This window comes from Rutilus rutilus, assembly GCF_951802725.1.
Source record: "Rutilus rutilus genome assembly, chromosome: 12".
Classification (NCBI taxonomy): domain Eukaryota; kingdom Metazoa; phylum Chordata; class Actinopteri; order Cypriniformes; family Leuciscidae; genus Rutilus; species Rutilus rutilus.
In genome coordinates this window covers 30,460,138-30,480,784 of record NC_140217.1, presented here as the reverse complement: position 1 = coordinate 30,480,784, position 20,647 = coordinate 30,460,138, and the positions used below count along the sequence as shown (strand labels likewise).

Below are 20,647 nucleotides of genomic sequence, written 5' to 3'. Positions count from 1 at the left end.
CTATATTCTAACTTTACTCACCATACAAGATTTACACTTTTCTTCAGGAAGACAGAAACCATGACAAATGTTATCACCAAAGCCTTTATCTCATTCCATTCAACAACAAATGCTTTTTCTTACATTTACAAAAGAAAAAGAAAGAAAAAAGGTATTTTTTTCTTTTGTTCTTTTCCCCTTTTTTATATTTAAGGGACCTTTGCCACTACATTGTTCTTTTAAAAATGAGCAATAGGCAGCCAAACTTTTTGGGGAGACAGAAAATTGTATTTGTATTACAGATACAAAACACCAACAGAAAATAGTCATGCAGACACAGTGAGAAACCCAGAGATGAGGAGTCAGAATCATTGCAGTGAAGTGAGGAGGGAAGCAGGGAATTAAAATTGTAATCAAAAAGTCGATCTCATCATAGCCAGAGTATCAAATGTTCAGCTTTACTTCTGTTCAAGCTCCCATCCCATTAAGCTCATCTGAAACTGTGTAATCAAGTAGCCTTAAACCAATGCTTTTGCATGCTCCCTTTTTGACCTTACACTCATGCACCTGAATATGCAAGGCAGATAAATGGAAGCGTTCTCCAGACAGCATCATAGTATTGCAGGACTGCATCCTCCACTTGTCTTTTTCAGGACTGAAATAAGCTCAATGACTGGTAGTGAGTGATAAAGTACCATTTAAAAGAATTTTAGGTAACACTTTATTTTAAAGTGTGCTTGTTACAGTGTAATTATCCATTTAAGTACCGAGTAACATTAATTAACTATACTTACTATAGGGTTACTTGCATGTAATTATGCATTATTCATAATTATTTCTATAGTAACTACATGTAACGTGCAACAAGGACACTAAAATAAAAGTGTTACCAAATTGTATTCCCTTTTCTGTTTTAAGGGGGTGTCACACGGCATTTCAGATATAAAAAAAAGTGCAAAAGTGTTTTCAATTTCATTTTAAACCATTGCACGATGTATTCAACCTGTGTATTAATTTAACTTCATTACACACTGAACCTCTGAGCTTTCATTTCCTTCACCTCTTTAAGGCTTTTTAGACAGCCATGCACTTATTTACTCCTGTATGGCACCATTTTTAGACAGGATGTAACAGGAAAGGAAGAGAACTATCACACGCGCAACACACACTCGTATAGAAATGTATAATCTTTGACATGGTATTAATGTTGAATGTTATTTGAAGAATTTGTGGTTCAATGGATAATGCAGCAAACAGTCATTAGGGCCTCATGTTGAGACAATGTAAAGCTCACTCGATGTAGTCTCTCTCTCACACACACATAAAAACAAACAAACATAACCAAAATTATGCTATACATTGGATTTAACAGCAATTACACCAGATTCTTACATGTTTTTACCCTACAGAAGATGGCTGCATACAGTACTAGTCAAAGGTTTGTACAAACTGTTTCTCACGATCTTAAAGACCCTTTGATCTTAAAGCTTTATTTTGGTTGAGAAATATAGTGCGTAAGTCTTTACAAAACATAATTTTAAATTAAATGATTGGGCAGAGTTTGGCAACCTAAAAAGCTAAAAATACATATAAAATGTAATTTTGATTAATGTTTTTGGGGGGTTCAATATTTTTAATCCCAACAATTATTACAAAACAAGAAAAATAATAATAATTAAGAATGAGATGTATCCAAATTTTTGACAGCTACTGTAGATATCACCTTAATGATCGTTTTATTTTATAGTGACTTCTTCATTATTTGCACATAATGTGCTATTTACTCCGAAGAGTCTATTAATATCGCTTTTTTTTTTTTTTTTTGGTTTTAGTAAGGTTAGTTGTCTCAGCCATTCTGCATAGCAAAAGCAACTGACTGGAGCTCCCTCCCCCCCGGTGGACTACATGCTCACGATGAGTGATTGCTAACTAAATTTATAAAAGGTGGCATTGGACCTCACATTGCGGCTTCACATCCGGCTGATATTTAATCAAGGCTGCATGCTTCAGTACATAGCGACGAAATCTAAAAAGACTCAATTAAATAAAAATGTACAAAAAATAAATAAAATAAATAAGCTATACCAGGACAGTGATTCAGCCTTTGGCACAGTCACTCTTAGAACAGAAAAATATCAAATTCAGGAGGTTTTACTGATATACAATGAATCACCCCCCTATCTCTCGCTTGAGTGTGTATGTGAGAGGGAGAGAGAGATAATGAGAGTGATATGTTGGATTGTCTGTGGTTTTAGCTTGCTAATGATGTTCACTATGTTCCTTCTTTCAGTGACGCTGAGGGTCTGGTCTCTCCAATTGAAGTCCATTTGTTTTAGTGCAAACGTACAGAGAGACGACCCTCAATAAAACCCACACAGACTAACAGGTACACACACGATTCGATTAATGCCAGACAGGGAGATTATGTGACATTCCATGCGAACGTCCCATAGAAAGTGTCTCCCTTTATCTGGATTGAAAAATTCTAAAAGTCATGGTTCGAAAGTTTGCCTCCACAGTTTTCTCTTCGTTCTTCAGTTTCAAGTGCTCTCGTCAGTTAAAGGACTAGCCAAGTTCGTTCAAAAATAAATATTCTGTCATAGTCTTACTCCCATGTCATTTTGGGGCTTGGAATGTCTCTTTTACAGTTTAAAACAACATTCGCGTGAGTAAATAATGACAGAATTTTCATTTTTGGGCTTACTATCGCTTTAAATGTGATATTCAAACATGATTGGCTGAGGAGAAAAAAAGATGGCTGTGCATAATTTACGGAATGGTTTGATCTGTATCTAAAGAATTCTTCTGAACAAAAATAAAGCTAAAGAAAGGAGACACAAAAATACGACATCTTCAGGTATCAAAAAAATGTTAATCAGCCATCACTGCACATCTCATCCGCCAGTCATGTCTGATCACCTTAAGACACTTTCCAAAAGAGCCCCCCCTTACTCACATGGGACCATATGAAGTTACACAGCACACCTCCAGTGTCTTCACAGGCTCCTTTAGCTACTCATGGAGAGAGAGTTCATTTGAGGGAGGATGAGAGAAAGGGAAGAAGGCATTGTCAGAGTGGGTTCAGTTGTGTGTTAGACACTGGAAGCGGTTTTTGAAGTACAAGAGGCCATTTTTGGTGTGTGTCGCATCAGATGAAGCAGGAGGGTAACGGAACTTTGCGTAAGTTTTGTCGCTTTCCGACTGGCCCCACGGTAGCTTGATCTTAGTGGCGTGGTTCACAATGACATCATCACACGACCCAACATGCAGGGAGCCAAGGCCATCAATAAAGAACTCTGTAAATCAAAATATGGAAATGAGAAAATTTGTTTTGTCTCTATGAACCAAAATGTTTTTTTTCATGTCCGTGTGACTAATTTCTTCAGTCTACAATTATGATGACAATTGCTGTTTCTATAATAACGCATAAAGTCATATATGTTTGAAATAACATATTTACACACAGACACACACACACACTACCATTCAAAACCATTCACTACCACCGTTTGGGGTCAGTCAGATTTTTTAAATGTTTTTGAAAGAAGTCTCTTCTGCTCACCAATAATGCATTTATTTGATCAAAAGTACAGTAAAAACACTAATATTGTAATATATTACATTTACACTTAAAAATTCAATGTATTTTATTCCTGTGATGGCAAAGCTGGATTTTCAGCATTATTACTCCAGTTTTCAGTGTCACATGATCATTTAGAAATCATTTGAATATGCTGATTTGATGCTCAAGAAACATTTCTTGTTATTATCAATGTTGAAAACAGTACTACATAATATTTTTGTAGAAACTGTTGTGCTTTTTTTTTTCAGGATTCCTTGATGAATTGAAAGTTTAACAATATTTATTTGAAATAAAAATCTTTTGTAACGCTATAAATGTATTTACTGTCACTTTTGAACAATAATGAATTCATTTTCAGATCTCAAAATGTATGTACAATGTATAACATTTAAAAGCATTGATCAGGTTTTTTAGTATTCTACTATAGACTATTTTCCTATACATAACATGAAAACAATTATTAGCTCATCAGTATTTGCCAGAATTTAATATATTTAATAATTGAATAATTTATGAGTTGAATTTTTGCTAAATTTCACAATCCTAGAATCACCTAATTGTGTGTTTGCACTCCATTGAAAACTCACCTAGGTGAGCAACACGGGCAAGCCGGGGGTCAAAGCCAACCTGCTGCACTTTATCTGTCCTGGCAAGAAAGAAATTGATGACTCCATCAGTGACCACGCAGTGAGGAAACCCCTGGATGATATGATGGAAGCCTCGCCGCATGTGCAGACAGTCTCCGTCTTCTTCTCCAGCCTCAATTGAGATGGTCTGCCTGTAGGTGGCAGTGTAGCCTGTAACTTCACGCACTGCTCCTCCAACCTAAACACACACAGAAGCCAAACACTAAGAACAATGCAGAAAAGACGAATTGAAGTGGAGAACACTCTGGTACAGGGTAAAAACATCTATTTTTGTATCTTCCTCTTTAAGAAAGAGGATGAGCTTGTCTCCTTTCTCCAGGGCATGTCTCCAGCTGGGTGGTTGTGTGCGCACAGAAGACTCGTTCACTGGAAAGGTCGCATAGATGACCCATTACAGCGCAGTAATCTGCCCTAGATCTGCTGCTGCCAAAAGAAAACTAATGCAAACTGTATTTATTGCACTCTTTCCTTAATCGTATTATTTGATACAAACAGACTCTATAGAAATCTTTACCATTCAAAACTCTTCCTTTATAAGCATCAGAGTACTCAAAATGTAACGAAATGCAAACAAACACGTGTTGTTTTTTTGGACCATTTTGAACTTTACCGACTTTGATAATCTTCTCAGTTTGAATTCTAGCAATCACTGCCAAAGACGGAGAGTAGGAAGGTCTCACAAAGCCTGTTTAGCTCTGCTGTGCTGATGTGCTGATCTCAAAAGGAATCAAATCAGCAGTGAACACTGTCCTGAGATTCAGAGATTTGCCAAAACCTTTGTTCTGATTCAGAAAAATAATGTGAAAAACAGAAGTCAAATGTAATTTGTCAGATGACATACTCAGCTGAATGAATTTAAAGCTACATTTAGACTGTAGTGTGCAGACAGATGCCGGGCTAATGCTTTTAGAAGCAGATGCCGGATGCAGAGGGATGTGGCTGCTCGGTCAATGTCTTTGTGGGTGTTAGTTCTTTTGCTGTTGTAGGCTTTAAGGACCTTTGAAATAACTGAAATCATTAGTCGAAGTGATATGGAACTTCAATGCGGTCAAGATCTGCCTGAAACTACTTCAGCTGGGCGTTTACTAGAATTTATTGTACACCTTAGAACATTCATCAACCAATCAGAATCAAGCATTCAATAGCCCTGTATTATAATTATTTTTAACCAACTAGTGTTTTTTTTTAAATATATCTGAAGTCAGTTCCCTTTATATTCACACAGGTGTCCTAACAAAGTAACCACAGGTCAAGTTCATCATATGTGAGTAGGTTTCACAAGCACCTAGAAAGATTAAATTTAAAAAAATATATATTTTTTATCAATATATATATGAAGAGTTCAGATGCAAAAGCCTCTAAGTGCCATCTGAAATTTTCTTCTAGAATGATCATTTTTATCAAGCTTGTACATTTATGTTCCGTAATTTCACTTAAATTGCAATGAAAATTAACTATTAATTGTCATTTAAGTGAAATTATTGAACTTATATATACAAGCTTGATAAAAAATGATCATTCTAGAAGAAAATTTCAGATGGCACTTAGAGGCTTTTGCATCTGAACTCTTCATATATAACCATATATTTTTGATGGTTGGTATTTTGTTATATAATGCAATGGCATCATATACTTTGAGTGTCACTTAAGTGTCAATTATGTTTTGGTGCCACTGTAGGGCAAAAATAAATAAATAAAAAGAAGAAAAAAAAGATGCAGGGTTCCTCATTTTTACCCTGGCCCAGTGTTTTCTCTAAAAACATTGCTAAAGAAAATAATACCATGATGTATAACTTCAAAAACAGACAGGTTGTTGTTGTTGTGGATATTGTGAGGTGGGATGGTTTCTTGATTAAAGGTTTAACTGGGGACTCTTCCAGTTCCAAAGGTGTAAGTTCCTCACCACAAGAGGGACCTAAAGAAACACTTTGCTTCTTGTGCAATGGAAAAAAAGTCCTCAAGGGGTTTTTAAGCCATTGATGTGCACCTGAGCCACCAAACACATACAATGTCTCTACAGTGGTTCTTCACTAGATAAGACTAGATTATAAGTGTATAGTATTGTTTTTGTCTTTATTTGATGAAAAACATTTTATGGTGGAAATTTGCTGTGCAGGAAAACCTTGTATATCATGCTACATACAGTATATATTTGAATGTTTTCTCACCAGGTCAAGTGTGGTTTTCTCCAGCACATCCACCAGCTTCTCTAGCTTTGTGTTGGCAGTGAAGATGAAGTCATCATCCACCCACAGCACATACTTGGTTGTGACCTGTGACACGGCCAGATTACGACCAGCAAACCAGCCCTGAGACATAGACACATATCAGAGCCCATCATACGGCATGCAAACACAGACAGGAATGGGTCATAAACTCTAAAAAATCTGGGTTCAAATCTGGGTCATTTTGGCAACCCAGTGCTGGGTAAAAAAATTAGACTTTTTTTAACCCAGCAATGGTCAAACCCAGCAATCAAAAGTTGAACTTTGATTAGCATTAAAAATATATAAGAGACAAGATATAAAAATAGTGTTTGTGTATGTCAGTGAGAAAAAGTGAAGAAAAGAATAGCAAGTTATACAGTTTATACAGATAAGCAAAATTGCTTTTTAAAAGTTTAATATTAAATATCTACCGCCAATAAACACAATAGTAGCACTGAGTAGTTTCTTAGGCTCAGTACAGCCACGAACCACACAGAGAGAAAGCCTGTAATAAACCCTGGAAGTCAGGAATAAACTATTTATTATAGTGAATCTACAAGATTTCCTTTCTGTTAAAATCCCTCCTCAGCGCCATTCCGGCTTGTTCATTTTTCGTTCACCAGACACCAGTCACCGCTCGAGTGATTTGAATATAAGAAAAAAACACTCAGACAAAACCCTCCAGTTTTAAAAGAACACGCTCCTCGCTAAAGGCAGTTTCAAAGTTTTCTTCTATTTTCCACACATATTATGGTCATGAGCGACGCAAACACAGAATGGGCGAAGTGGTATCAGCACACAGAAAACCTTTGTGTTTGAGCTTGCTTGACATTCATGCTCTCTTTAACAACCACATTCTAATCCCAGCACCAATTGGTTACTGATAATAAAAGATTATCAACCCAAATTAAGTCAAATCAACCCAGCTTCCTCATGCAACCAAGCATTTGGGTTTAAAAAAGAACAGTTTTTTTTCAAGTGATATATAAACTGATATTAAAAGGATGTGACCTACCTTTCCAAAGGGCATGATGTAATGTTCAATATATGGGCCTGACACAGTTTTCGGGTGTTCGCTGTCGTCTGCTATCACAATTGTAACAGTTGGATAGTACCGTCGTATGCTGTCAATTAAATCCTGGAGCTTGTCATAGCGCAGGAAGGTTTTGGTTGCTATGGTCACAAGAGCACTGATGTTGTACTCTTTGAAAAGGGAAAGGGAAATGTGAGAGATTTAATTACTATACCAATTACACTAAAATCACAAAATGAAACAAGTGATGATGAAACAAGTAATGACGCCCCTAATAACGGTTTTCTATTTTAATATATTTTAAAATGTAATTGATTCCTTTGACAGCCATTACGCCAGTCTTCAGTGTCACATTATCCTTCAGAAATCATTCTAATATGATGATTTGCTGCTCAAGAAACAGTTCTTATTATTATCAATGTAGAAAGCAGTTGTGCTGCTTAATAATTTTTCTATCTTTGATGAATAGAAAGTTCAGAAGAGCAGCATTTATTTGAAATAGATTTGTAACAATGTAAACATCTTTACTGTCACCTTTGAATAATTTAATGCATTCTTGCTGAATAGAAATTATTGATTTACTGACAGTTTTTAAATGGTAGTGTAACTGATTAACCTAGTTTGAACTGACTAATCATAATTTGAAGTTTAATCCAATGTCATTTAAGGTCTCTAAGAAGGACAAATACTGCATTATAGAATTACTCTTCAGATTAATACATCATGGATAAGTGCAACTAACATGTAAAACTGTAAATGGTCAAGTAAAATATATAAGCACACCTAAAGTGTTTTGCATCTCAAAGCATATCTGCACAGGCTGTGAGTTTCCAGATTGACCATGGCTTGAATTGCTCATGAATATTACAGTAATGCGTTTACTTTGATCAAGAAATTCAGGAAGGTTACCTAGCAACATCAGCATGACCTAATTAATATTCATGATATAATCCATCACCATGTTGTGATGTCACAAAAAGTCTATGTTAGTAATTTTAGTATTATTTATATACTATTGTATTTATTTTATTTTAGATTTATTTTTATATTTGTTATGTGGATGTATGTGCATTTATATCAGTTATCAATATATTTATATTTTCTTTCAATCCAACAAACTATTTTTAATGGTTTTAGTTATAATTAACAATAACACTGATGTATTCACCTTTATCTGCATCAGAGCCTGTGTTGTAGAGTTTAGGTGTTACTCCATGGCGAATCTTGATGGTGAAAAGAGCCTGATGTCCTTCTGTGTCTAACTGCACTGAATCATAAGCACACACAAAAACAACATATGAAATAAAGATTACCCAGTCCTGAGTTTACATGCACATTTGGGATTATTTTTTAATTTTTTTACAGGAAATACTAAGAAGATGCATACCTGTGTCAGCTGTGCTGGGGTGGAACAGTGTGTTAGTATATGTGATAAACTGGAGCTGTCGATTCAGACTGGACAAAAGGCCGCTGCTCAGGGTCATGTGCATCTCGCCATCACCCCTGACCTTTACGCCCTCCACCTCGGCTGCCACATTAAATGTGCCCAGAGATGCTGAAAAATTCAGCTACAGAGACGGACAAAAACAGTGTTCAGGGAGCATCCACAACACATGGGCATAGAAAACAGACATAAATTATTTATATCACTTACAGTATAGAAATCTCTGGGCAGCTCTTTTAAGGCCAAACCTGAAAGACATTACAGCGATGCATTGTTACTGTCCAGCCTCTATAACAAAATGAAAATCCACTAAACTACCTTCTATTAAAGACACGGTTTATTCAGTAATCAAATAATATGCTCTTTTCAGATTGTGAAATCGTGAGCGTCATGTTATTATTCTGCACAAACGTATATGTATCAGACTTCACTTCAGTCTGGAAAAGATCAAGCTATTTTCTAATTCAGATTGCATAATTTCATTTTTGGGTGAATTATCCCTTTATTCAGTGTTATGTCAGCGTTAATATTCATTATATTAGAATAAAGATTTATTAATATAATGCTTTGCAATAGTCTCATCACATCTCTTCAGTCATATGGCAATATTAATCTAACAAGGCACAAAAAGAGTAATACCTGGTATAAGGATAGTTTTAAGTGGCCGAACCTCCACACCCTGTGTTGGGTACTGCAGGGGGTTGTTAGCTTCAGATACAATCAGCAGATCAGCAGGGGTCTGCGACCTGTACACACCAGAGTTATCAATCACTAAAATTAAAACGAAACATTTTGTTACTTGAAATTAAATAAACATTAACAGAAAAATAAAATAAAATATCAAAAAAACGTTTTATTTTAGCCAGTTGCCGTACTAAAATAAATAAAAATAAATAAACTAAAACTAATACTTAAAAAATATTATGTAGATATATTTGTTACATGTTCCCTTGTTTTGTGTTTCTTGTTTTTGTTATTTGGAATTTTATTTTACATTTACATTTATTCATTTAGCTGACGCTTTTATCCAAAGCGACTTACAATTGCTATATATGTCAGAGGTCGCACGCCTCTGGAGCAATTAGGGGTTAAGTGTCTTGCTCAGGGACACATTGGTGTCTCACAGTGGATTCGAACCCGGGTCTCTCACACCAAAGGCATGTGTCTTATCCATTGCGCCACACCACCATTTTGGTATGCATTTTCTGTTCACCCTGTTCACGTCCTGAGTTTAGTTCCTGTTTTACTTTGTTTCTATAGTCAAGTGATCTTTATTTTTATTAGGTTTATGAATTCACTGACTCTTCCTATGTGTGGGTGTGGGTGTGGCCGCTGATTACCACTCATAAGATCATCAGCGCCAGCTGCGACTGATCAGCCATGTCTATTTATACTCATGTCCTTTGTCCTGTTGTTGTCAGATTGTTGTTTGGATTCCCCTGTGTCGTGTTTATTGTCTACTGACTTCTGAGTGGTCGCATCCTCGTGTTTTGCGTGAAGTTCCTGCTTTTCTGCACGTTGCGTCCTGGTTTATTCTCTCATCTGGAGACCTGTGGACCGCGCCCGGATTCCTGGATTCTGTTCTCCGCGTCATCCAGAGAGATCGGGTTGTCCTTTGAACATCCCTGAGCCACCCAGATTGACTGTTACCTGCACCATATTTACTCTGACTTGTTTATCTCACTTTGCGGTTAGCATCTCCTGCTTATTTCCATTGTGACAGAATGATCTGACCATCAACATAGATGCAGCGAATCCAACCGATCTGAGTGAGTTTTTGTCCCGGAGTGTGGCCCATATGGATCAACAGGAGGAACATCTAGCAAACACGGGCCGCGCAGTACAAGCTCTGGTGGCGCAAGTGTCCGAGCTCACCAAACAGATTCAACAACTTCAGAGTCCCGCTGCGCCACCCACACTGCCTGTTCACTGCTTGTTCAACTGAGTCAGCATGAGCCACGTTTGCCCACCCCAGAGGCGTATTCAGGAGAGCTGAACTTCTGTAGAGCATTTCTTACAAAATGCTCAATGTTTTTTTTCACTGCAAACTCGCACATTCAACAATGAACAGCCTAAGGTGGCCTTTGTTCTTACTCTGCTGACTGGACGAGCGGCTCTGTGGGGAATGGCGGTGTGGGAGAATCAAGACCTCTGCTGCTCCTCGTTCCAGGCACTCTCGGAGGAAATGAAGAGGGTCTTCGACCGTGCGGTGGCAGGGCGAGAGGCAGCCAGGCTACTCGCCGATCTCAACCAAGGAGACAAATCGGTCTCTGATTACTCCATAGAGTTTCACACGCTGGCCGCAGAGTGCCATTGGAATGAGGAGGCGCAGTGGGACATGTTCCTGCATGGGCTGGCTGACCGCATCCAAAAGGAGATCTACGCGCTGGACCTCCCACAAGGTTTAAATGGACTTATTGAGTTGGCTTTAAGGGTTGATTAGGAAATAAATTTCTGATTCTCTAGCAGCCGGATTCATCCATCCTTCCTCTTCTCCAGCGGGGGCGGGGTTCTTTTTTGTGGGGAAAAAGGATGGCTCTCTGCGACCGTGTATTGATTACAGAGGGTTGAACAACATCACGGTAAAGAATACTTATCCTTTGCCGTTGATGTCTTCAGCCTTCGAGCAGTTGCAGGGAGCATCCGTCTTCACAAAATTGGATTCACGCAATGCTTATCATTTGGTTCGCATAAGGGAGGGATGAGTGGACAAACCGAGTTTAACACCTCCAGGGGCCATTTTGAATATTTGGTCATGCCCTTCGGTCTGTCCAACTCCCCGGCGGTTTACCAGGCACTCGTCAATGACGTGCTGAGAGATATGGTAGACTAGTTCATATATGTCTACCTGGATGACATATTGATTTTTTTCTTCATCTCTCCAGGAACACGTTCAGCACGTCAGACGAGTGCTTCAGAGGTTGCTAGAGAATGGGCTTTTTGTCAAGGCGGAGAAATGTGCTTTTCATGCACAGTCTGTTCCTTTCCTAGGTTACATCATCTCGTCCGAGGGAGTGCGCATGGATCCCGACAAGATTAAGGCTGTGATAAATTGGCCAAGTCCAGATTCCCGTAAGGCCCTACAGAGATTTCTGGGGTTTGCCAATTTCTATTGGCGTTTTATTCGCAATTTCAGCCAACTAGCCACTCCTCTGACTGCCTTGACCTCCCCAAAAACGACGTTCAGGTGGTCTGATACAGCTGAAGCTGTATTTTCCAAACTGAAAATCCGCTTTGTTTCGGCTCCCATTCTGATAGCCCCTGATCCTTTACGTCAGTTCGTAGTGGAGGTCGACGCGTCAGAGGTTCTTTCCCAACGTTCTTCCAGAGACGACAAGATGCACCCTTGCGCGTTTTTCTCCCATCGTCTATCACCCGCCGAACGTAATTATGACATTGGTAACAGAGAGTTGTTGGCAGTCAAGTTAGCGTTGGTTTGACCGTAGTGGACCGGTTCTCGAAGGCGGCACATTTTATTTCCTTGCCCAAATTGCCTTCAGCCAAGGAGACAGCGGTGACTGTCGTAGATCACGTCTTTCGCTTTGGCCTCCCGATGGATGTGGTTTCCGACAGGGGGCCCCAATTTGTGTCCAAATAATGGCAAGAGTTTTGTAGATTACTTGGAGCGACTGTCAGTCTGTCTTCGGGGTTTCATCCCCAAAGCAATGGCCAAACGGAGAGAGCCAACCAAGATTTGGAGAGAGTGTTGCGATGTTTGGTATCCAAGAATCCTTCCTCTTGGAGTCAGCAACTCTCAATGGTTGAGTACACACAACGCATTTCCAGTGTCATCCACGGGTCTCTCTCCGTTTGAGTGTAGCTTAGGTTACCAGTCACCAATTTTTCCTAGCCTGGAATCCGAAGTCGCGGTCCCCTCCGCCCACGCTTTTGTCCAGAGGTGTCGCCACACCTGGAACAGAGCCCGTGGGACTCTCCTCCAGGTGGGGGCGTGCACCAAGGCTAAAGCCGATGGCCACCGGTTGAAGCCTCCTGTATACGTCGTAGGTCAAAAAGTGTGGCTTTCTACCAAGAATATTACGCTCTGGTCCATTTGTAATAAGTTAGCTCCCAAATTCATAGGCACGTTCACTGTTACCAAAGTCCTTAGTCCGGTGGCAGTCCGACTCAAACTCCCTCCTGCGTACAGGAGAATTCACTCCGTCTTTCATGTTTCTAAATTAAAACCCGTCTTTCAGTCACACATTAACCCGCCGGCCCCGGTTCCCCCCCCCGCCGCGACTCATAGACGGGGAACCAACGTATTCGGTCAATCGTATTCTGGACTCAAGACGGAGGGGACGGCGGATTTCAGTACCTGGTGGACTGGGAAGGTTACGGTCTGGAGGAGAGAAGTTGGGTACCTGCTAGAGACATTCTGGATCATTCTCTTATTGATGATTACAATCAACAGGTAAGTTCCTCTGGGAGCACCAGGGGGTGCTCCTAGGGGGAGGGGTACTGTCACGGTTTATGAATTCACTGACTCTTCCTGTGTGTATGTGTGGGTGTGGCTGCTGATTACCACTCATCTGATCATCAATGCCAGCTGCGACTGATTAGCCTTGTCTGTTTATACTCATGTCCCTTGTCCTGTTGTTGTCAGATCATTGTTTGGATTCCCCTGTGTCATGTTTATTGTCTACTGACTTCTGAGTGGTCGCATCCTTGTGTTTGGCGTGAAGTTCCTGCTTTTCTGCACGTTCCGTCCTGGTTTATTCTCTCGTCTGGAGACCTGTGGACCGCGCCCGGATTCCTGGATTCTGTTCTCTGCGTCATCCAGAGAGATCGGTTTGTCCTTTGAACGTCCCTGCGCCACCCAGATTGACTGTTACCTGCACCATATTTATTCTGACTTGTTTATCTCACTTTGCAGTTAATAAACCTACTGTTTATTCGCAATTGCATCTCCTGCTTATTTCACAGATTGCTTTATAGTTACTCTTGTTTGTTGCCATAGTGATTGATTACCCACACCTGCTTCTTGTTTGCCTCTTGTTACCCAGTGTGTGTTTATATCCCAGTGATTCTTTTGTTCATTGTCTGATAGTAATGGGAGAAAAGAAGCTTTTCAAAGCCTCGAATCAATTTAACCAATTGCTTCGCAAAATGATTCACTGTTTCGAAGCGTTCAAAATGCTACACGCTGGTGACCCCTGCTGGTCAGAAAAGTGGAAATGCAACAAAAACTTAGGCCAAACATGCATCAAAACCACCTTTTACAAACACATTGCAAACAAGAGTATACTAATGTCTAATTAAAACCTCAACAAAGGTATAAAACTAATCAGAGATCAGGTAAAGCCCATAGACACTTGTTCAATGGTTTGCCGCTGGGGGGCGATCTCAGTGAATCTGCATGAATCATGGGTTCACCGAGAACATCGCCCCCCAGCAGCAAACCATTGAAATTTCAAAACAGTTATGACATAAGCCTTGTTTACTGAAATCACATGACTTTGGCAATTTGATACATGCTCCGAACCACTGATTCTAAACAAAGTTTTCGTAAAGGTTTCGAAACTTCATGAAGCAATGTTTTGAAATCGCCCATCACTAATGTCTGGTGTTGTCCATTGTGTTTTTGTATCATGTACATTGTTTTTAGTTCTGTTTTTGCCTGCCTTGCCACGTGTCTGGATTTACTATTGGTATTTTGTTAATAAACTTTTATGCTGCTCTTTGATCCTATTCACCATCTTTTCTGAAGCACCACACATTACAGTATTTAAAAAAAAAAACTAATAAAACTACTAAAAATTTTAACATTTGTAAAATGACAAAATTACTAACACTTTAAAATAAAACCAGCAAAAATTAAATCTAATTCAAAATATTAACAAAAACTATAACAGTATATTAATTATGTTAAAAGGATACACACATGTATGTATATAGAAACTTTATTTATCAAAACTTGAATAACTCTTGCCTTAAAATTGTCCCAAGTTCAGACTTGATTTATAAACCAAAATTGCCACTGTCATTAAATTATTAAATGCACCTCATTTGGAAGCTCTGATACTCTTTGGCTCGCCGTTTCTTCATCTCATGGAGCTGGGAGGCCTGGAAGGCAGTGTGCAGGGGATGGGCAGACACTCTGGGGAACAATAGCTGAGCAAAGGGCAGGTTGACCCCTCGGCTCTCTCCTTCACAAACACACCCGTTGCGAGCCAAAAGCCTTGCGGAAGAGGAGAAAAGTTTTCACATGATCATTCTGTGACTGTTCTGAGTTTTTGACTTGAAGAAAAATGTTTGCATCCTCCTTGGATGTAACAGAAGACAATGCAGGCCTCTGTGTACAACTGTGTATATAAACAAATAAAGGATTTACAGATTTCAGAACAACTTTAATTTGTAGCATCTAAAAGTTTGTGGTCAGCTGTCTTTTATTCAGCAACGACACACTGATTTAGTGTGTCGTTGCTGAATAAAAGACAGCTGACAAAAATGACAGTAAAAACATTTCTAATGTTAGAAAAGATTTCTGTTTCAAATAAATACTGTTCTTTTGAACTTTCTATTCATCATCCTGAAAAACATTATCATGGTTTTCACAAAAATATTAAGATATTTTAAGATTATTAGGATTACTGAAGGATCATGTGACACTGAAAACAGATTAATACCGTTATGGCCATTCAGCTTTGCCATCACAGAAAAAAAGAATAATAATATTAATGCCTATCATTTTAAAATATATTAAAATAGAACACTGTCATTTTAGATTGTAATAATATTCCACAATATTACTGTTTTACTGTATTTTTGATCAAATAAATGCAGCCTTGGTGAGTATAAGAAAAAAAATTAATATAAAACATATCTTACCAACCTCAAACATTTGAATGGTAGTGTATATCAGAAAGTTAGAAGTTGAAAAAGGTTTTACGACCATTCTTAGAGTCCCTTACTTGAACTGATGTTTGTGAGGATTAACTAACCTGGCCACACTCTCCCTCACACGGTAAGGGATGGTACTAGCACTGGGATCCGGTTCAGGAAGTCTCTCCTCCAGTAGCCGCTCAGCTCCAGGACCTGGTCTGTATCGGACATCCACAGTGCTGTAGACCCGTGTGGGCCAGGAATGTAGCACAGCCAAAACCAGGACCACTGATGCTACCAGAGCTAACAGCACAGTCTTACGTAGGGAACGCATGCTACAAGCTACAACACAAACAGAAACACAGTGTTGAAACTTCATTCAGTTTAAATAGATTAAATGATACAGAAATGATATTTGTTCTTCATGTGAAACTTCATACTCCCTGAGTATCTAAATCTCTTAATTCAAATAATAAAGCATTACCTTCACTTCAATTTTCTAATTAGCTTCCATTTGATTTCCCTTCACTTAATAACAATGGGGGGAAAACACTTCAGTAATTATTAGTAACACTTCATTATACTCACTCTATCCAATCAGAGCGAGTAGTACTGCAAGTTGCCATTACTGCTTCTAAAGGTCCATGGTACTGATTGACTCAATCTTAATGTGATTGACAGTAGTTGATGTGGCTGATGGAGGGCTCTCTCCATCTGCTGAGGAAGAAAAAACCCTTAGTCGTGTCAGTTGTAGTGCATTCATATACAAATTTATTTATTACTGTGCATAAAATCAGTCAAATCTACTCATTCGCTATATTCAAAGTCTTCTAAAGGCAATACGCTTTGTGTGAGACAGGGCCAAATGTCAGGCTTTATCACTGGGAAACTAAAGTATTTGACACAATAGTGTGGACATTTTTAAAGATAATTTTACACAAGATTCAGCTAATATCAAACAAACATACTAAAACACTGTTTAACATAAACATGTTCTTGGGGAAACTGTCACCCTGCTACAGCTATAAGACAGCTAAAATAGTCTAACCTACAGTGCTGGGTAGATTATTTTCAAATTGCAGTCTGTTACAGATTACAAATGAAATTACGAAAACTGTTGTTAGTAACGTAATCTATTATATTACACATTTTAGGTAATGTACCTGATTACTTTTAGATTACTTTCGAACTTGTTTATTACTGTCACCATTATGTTCAGTGGTATTCAGTTCAAGGACTTTTAGTTTGTTGTCATTTCTGTCTCAGTTCTGTCATTTATATGTTCCTTGTTCCTATTTGCCGCCTCTCATCTGTCACCATGGACACTAACACAATCATCACAGCTGTTCGTCGTTTAGTTAATCATCTCTGTGTATTAATGTTCCTGCCTGTGTTCTGTTCATTGTCCGGTTACGTCAAGTTCGCCTATCTGTTGGTTTATTGTTATTAAAACTTTGTGTTGGAATATCTTCGAATTCTGTTTGCCAGCAACCAGGGATTATTGTGTAGTAGTGACAACCATTGTGTTTTCCATTCTTTATTATCAATAAAAACATTACATTATGCCAGGGTTTTCATAAAAGAACTGTGGGAAAAGCAAATAATTAATAAAAATATAAATGACAAAAAAAATGTACATAAAAATTTCAAGTTAAAAACAAGTAAATAATTTTAAAATAAAAATGAAACACTAGAACACTAAAAATAGAAATATTTAATTTATTTACCTCGATGTTGTCGTGGAAATTTTAAACTGTATATTAAACTAACCATGTTTCTAACATCTAACCTTATTTAACATCTAACAATGGAACAGGATGTACTGTATGAAACCATTGGAAAACTTGTGTCTTTGACCGTGTGTGTATGTATGTAAAAATAACTTAGTTTTGGGAAATGAAACTAGACAGTCTGTTAGAATCTTGTGATTAACAGATGAAGTCACCACAAGATCAGAGTTTGCTTTACCTAGTAACATAGGGGTTTGCATATGAACCAATCAAATAGTGGGGAAATTATGTAATGCAGCCTGACATTTATCCATACCTCTATTCTATAAAAACTGTTGTATCTGTGTTGTATCTTTACGGTGGGATGTCTCAATGGAATTTGTCTGAGATCCTCCGGCCTTGATTCTTCTTGGGAGAGTTCTCTGAGAACTGCTCGAAGACTCTCCCGGACGTTATTAAAGCATTTAGAGGACATTTGCTGAAAGTCTGTCTGTTATTACTGCTGCGCAGCAGGTCAGTTTAGGGAATCAAGTAAGTTAGAGTAAGAAACTCGGCCAGATGTCGACTGAAGACGCAAGAGCTGGAGTATAAAGGTTATTAAGTGTCGATTAGTAGACGCTCTGTGTCGATGAGTAGACGCAACAGTTTTATTTATTAAGTGTCGATTAGTAGACGCTCTGTGTCGATGAGTAGACGCAACAGTTTTATTCTAGATAGTCAGATTTGGAGAAATTCCTTTACAATGTCAATGTAACCATCACAAATCTCAGGGAACTCAAAGACTTTCCAAATGTTTACAAGCCAAAGGATTCTTTAGGGTGAAACATTTAAAAGAGAAAAAAGAATTAGTGAGAATAAATGAATTATAAATAGTAGGGATGCTCCGATCGATTAATCGCAGATCGGTATCGGCCGATAATCACATTCTTTGACTCGATCGGTAGTCACTAAATTTGGCCGAACTCACAAACTGATCCCAATTTGATTAAGTAAAACACGTGATGACGTCAAACTTTAGCGCCACAGTAACCTCTAATTAATAGTTTATTCATGTGAATAATATGTAATCATGTAATCTATAAAAAAGTTATGAGCATTTTAAAATGTATTATAATTGGATTACAAAAACATCTTTTTTTTATTTTAATTTTATGATACAGTTAATTTGACAGTTAAATGATATTATTACAGTATCAGTAGTAGATAGTGGATCAAAGCTTGCAGGCCTAGTAAAACAATGTGACAAAGTGTCTCTGGGGTTCTCTTATCTCTGTTTTCTGAAGCTTAATTCTAATCAGTAGCTCCTATTATAAAATTTGCGGTGGTAATCTAATCCAACAGTTCCTGTAACACATAATGACAATGTATTTTCCTCAGTTGTCTTGTCTTCAGTTGCGGTGTGTTTCTGCTTTGGGTTGTGTTGTGAGTATTTGCAGCACATTTGTTGTCAAACTGATGAAGATGGGGTTTTTTCTATTTGCATGTATTTTCCTCAGTTGTCTTCAGTTGCAGTGGGTTTCTGTATTGGGTTGAGCTGTGAGTATTTGCAGCAAATGTGTAGTCTGCATGATGATGTTTTCTTAATTTGTTGGTGTTTTTTAGTCTTGCATGCGTGAGAGAGAGAGAGAGAGATAGAGAGAGAGAGTGTGTGTGAGAGAGAGAGAGAGAGAGAGAGAGAGAGAAGAAAAGAAGACAGTGCGCAACCAACGCAGTTAACAACCATTCACTTCATCACTCCATCCATCCACAACCGTTAAGATAAAACCATATGCGCATTCCAAGAGAGTCAGTGTACGCCCAATGGAGGCGACTTCCTTACAACTGATATTATAGTCTACAGCAGGCCAGTGTGCGGTGATTCCCAGCCTACTGTAAACTATATCTCACATAGGCCGCACAGCTGACAGCATGCACCGTTGGCTAAATCAGTTCAAAGCCTTGGCAAATAGTCAATAGCCATTAAGGGGCACGATAACTTGCCTACTCATCATTTCCACTGCCCATTCTGCCGTCTGTACAGAAATACTGAGAGGTACAGAAAGCCCCTTGGCCTGTTGTCGCCATATGTCACATCATCCACATACGATTCTATCAGGCAATGCAGAGCCATAATTCCAAACCGTTACCATGGAATCCGAATCAAATCTTTTCTATTCAAAAACACCAGAAAGTGAGTGCGAACAATTAGGCTACTTTAGCGGTGCTTATTTAATTGTATTTATAGTGCAGCAGAAACAAACAAATGTGTCGTAAACGACTGAGAAAATGATATCAGAGCTAATCACAACAGGGCGGATGAGCGAGCAAACGCGTTCAAATAAATCTTACCTGTAATGTCGCGACCAAGAGGGATCTCCTACCCTTAAAATACCCCCGGCGCTCTTGTCATATGAATGAAAACAGCTGATAAATGAAGAAAATCCGATGGCATGGCATCCACCTCCAAGGGAGAATGGAGGAGAGCGGAGAGTCGGGCTACCCCCACTGTGAATAGCGATGGAGGGCTGCAGCCTCTTCAAACGATGAGGGGAGAGTGATGTAGCCTGACGATCACGCCTGCCGCTCGCCACAAGAAGCGGATTTAGCTCTATTGATTATTGAGATTGTTTTATTCCTGGTCAGAGTTGTCACTGACAGTAGCGTAAACTAAAAATGCTCCAATGGTCAAAATAGTTCATTGCAAACAATAAAGCAACTATAGGCTATTTTTAAATGGTTTACACACTCTTACAAATACAGGTTCTTTAGGCATCTATGGTTCCACGAACATGCATGGAACCTTTCCATTCCACAGAAAGGTTCTTTATAGCGGAAAAAGGTTCTTTAGATTTGTAAAATGTTCTACTGTCTAAGAAAAAGATCTTTTAAGAAATGTCCACTGAAAGGTTCATTTGGGAACCAGAAATGGTTCTTATATGGCATCGTTGCATAAAAAAAATAATAATAATTTGGAACCTTTATTGTGCAATGTGGTAGCCTACAATCAGTTAGGCTTATGCAAAATAGGGTTCTTAGTGCACTGGTCACAAATTTGACCACTGATATGAATGTTTACATGGATTATGATTGTGTAATTTATATGATCATAGATAATGCATCCTTAATGGACTGACATCATCTCTCAGAGGCACATGAAAAAAAAAAAAAGAAATCTGGTCACATGACACCAGCAATGTAAAAATCCTTTCCCACTTATCTATTT

The 20,647-nt window shown here is 38.5% G+C and overlaps 1 protein-coding gene across 1 annotated transcript; it reads right to left on the bottom strand.

The window, feature by feature from the left end:
• Positions 1–75: 75 nt before the first annotated feature.
• Positions 76–19,946, bottom strand: b4galnt1b (beta-1,4-N-acetyl-galactosaminyl transferase 1b). Its single transcript, XM_084424885.1, has 12 exons — positions 19,774–19,946; positions 16,304–16,432; positions 15,835–16,057; positions 14,895–15,071; positions 9,533–9,639; positions 9,104–9,141; positions 8,837–9,017; positions 8,618–8,716; positions 7,432–7,619; positions 6,378–6,518; positions 4,150–4,387; positions 76–3,275 (listed from the first exon to the last, which is right to left on the bottom strand). The coding sequence occupies exons 3-12, from the start codon at positions 16,047–16,049 to the stop codon at positions 3,061–3,063; spliced, it is 1,599 nt and encodes a 532-aa protein (XP_084281011.1). The 5' UTR covers positions 16,050–16,057; positions 16,304–16,432; positions 19,774–19,946; the 3' UTR covers positions 76–3,060.
• Positions 19,947–20,647: the final 701 nt, after the last annotated feature.

Coding starts and splice junctions, on each gene's coding strand:
- b4galnt1b (XM_084424885.1), bottom strand. CDS start 16,049: ATGCGTTCCCTACGTAAGACTGTGCTGTTAGCTCTGGTAGCATCAGTG. Junction 9,142..9,532: donor TAAAACTATCCTTATACCAG/GTATTACTCTTT, acceptor AATGTCTTTCAG/GTTTGGCCTTAAAAGAGCTG. Junction 7,620..8,617: donor AGGCTCTGATGCAGATAAAG/GTGAATACATCA, acceptor CCCTTTTCAAAG/AGTACAACATCAGTGCTCTT.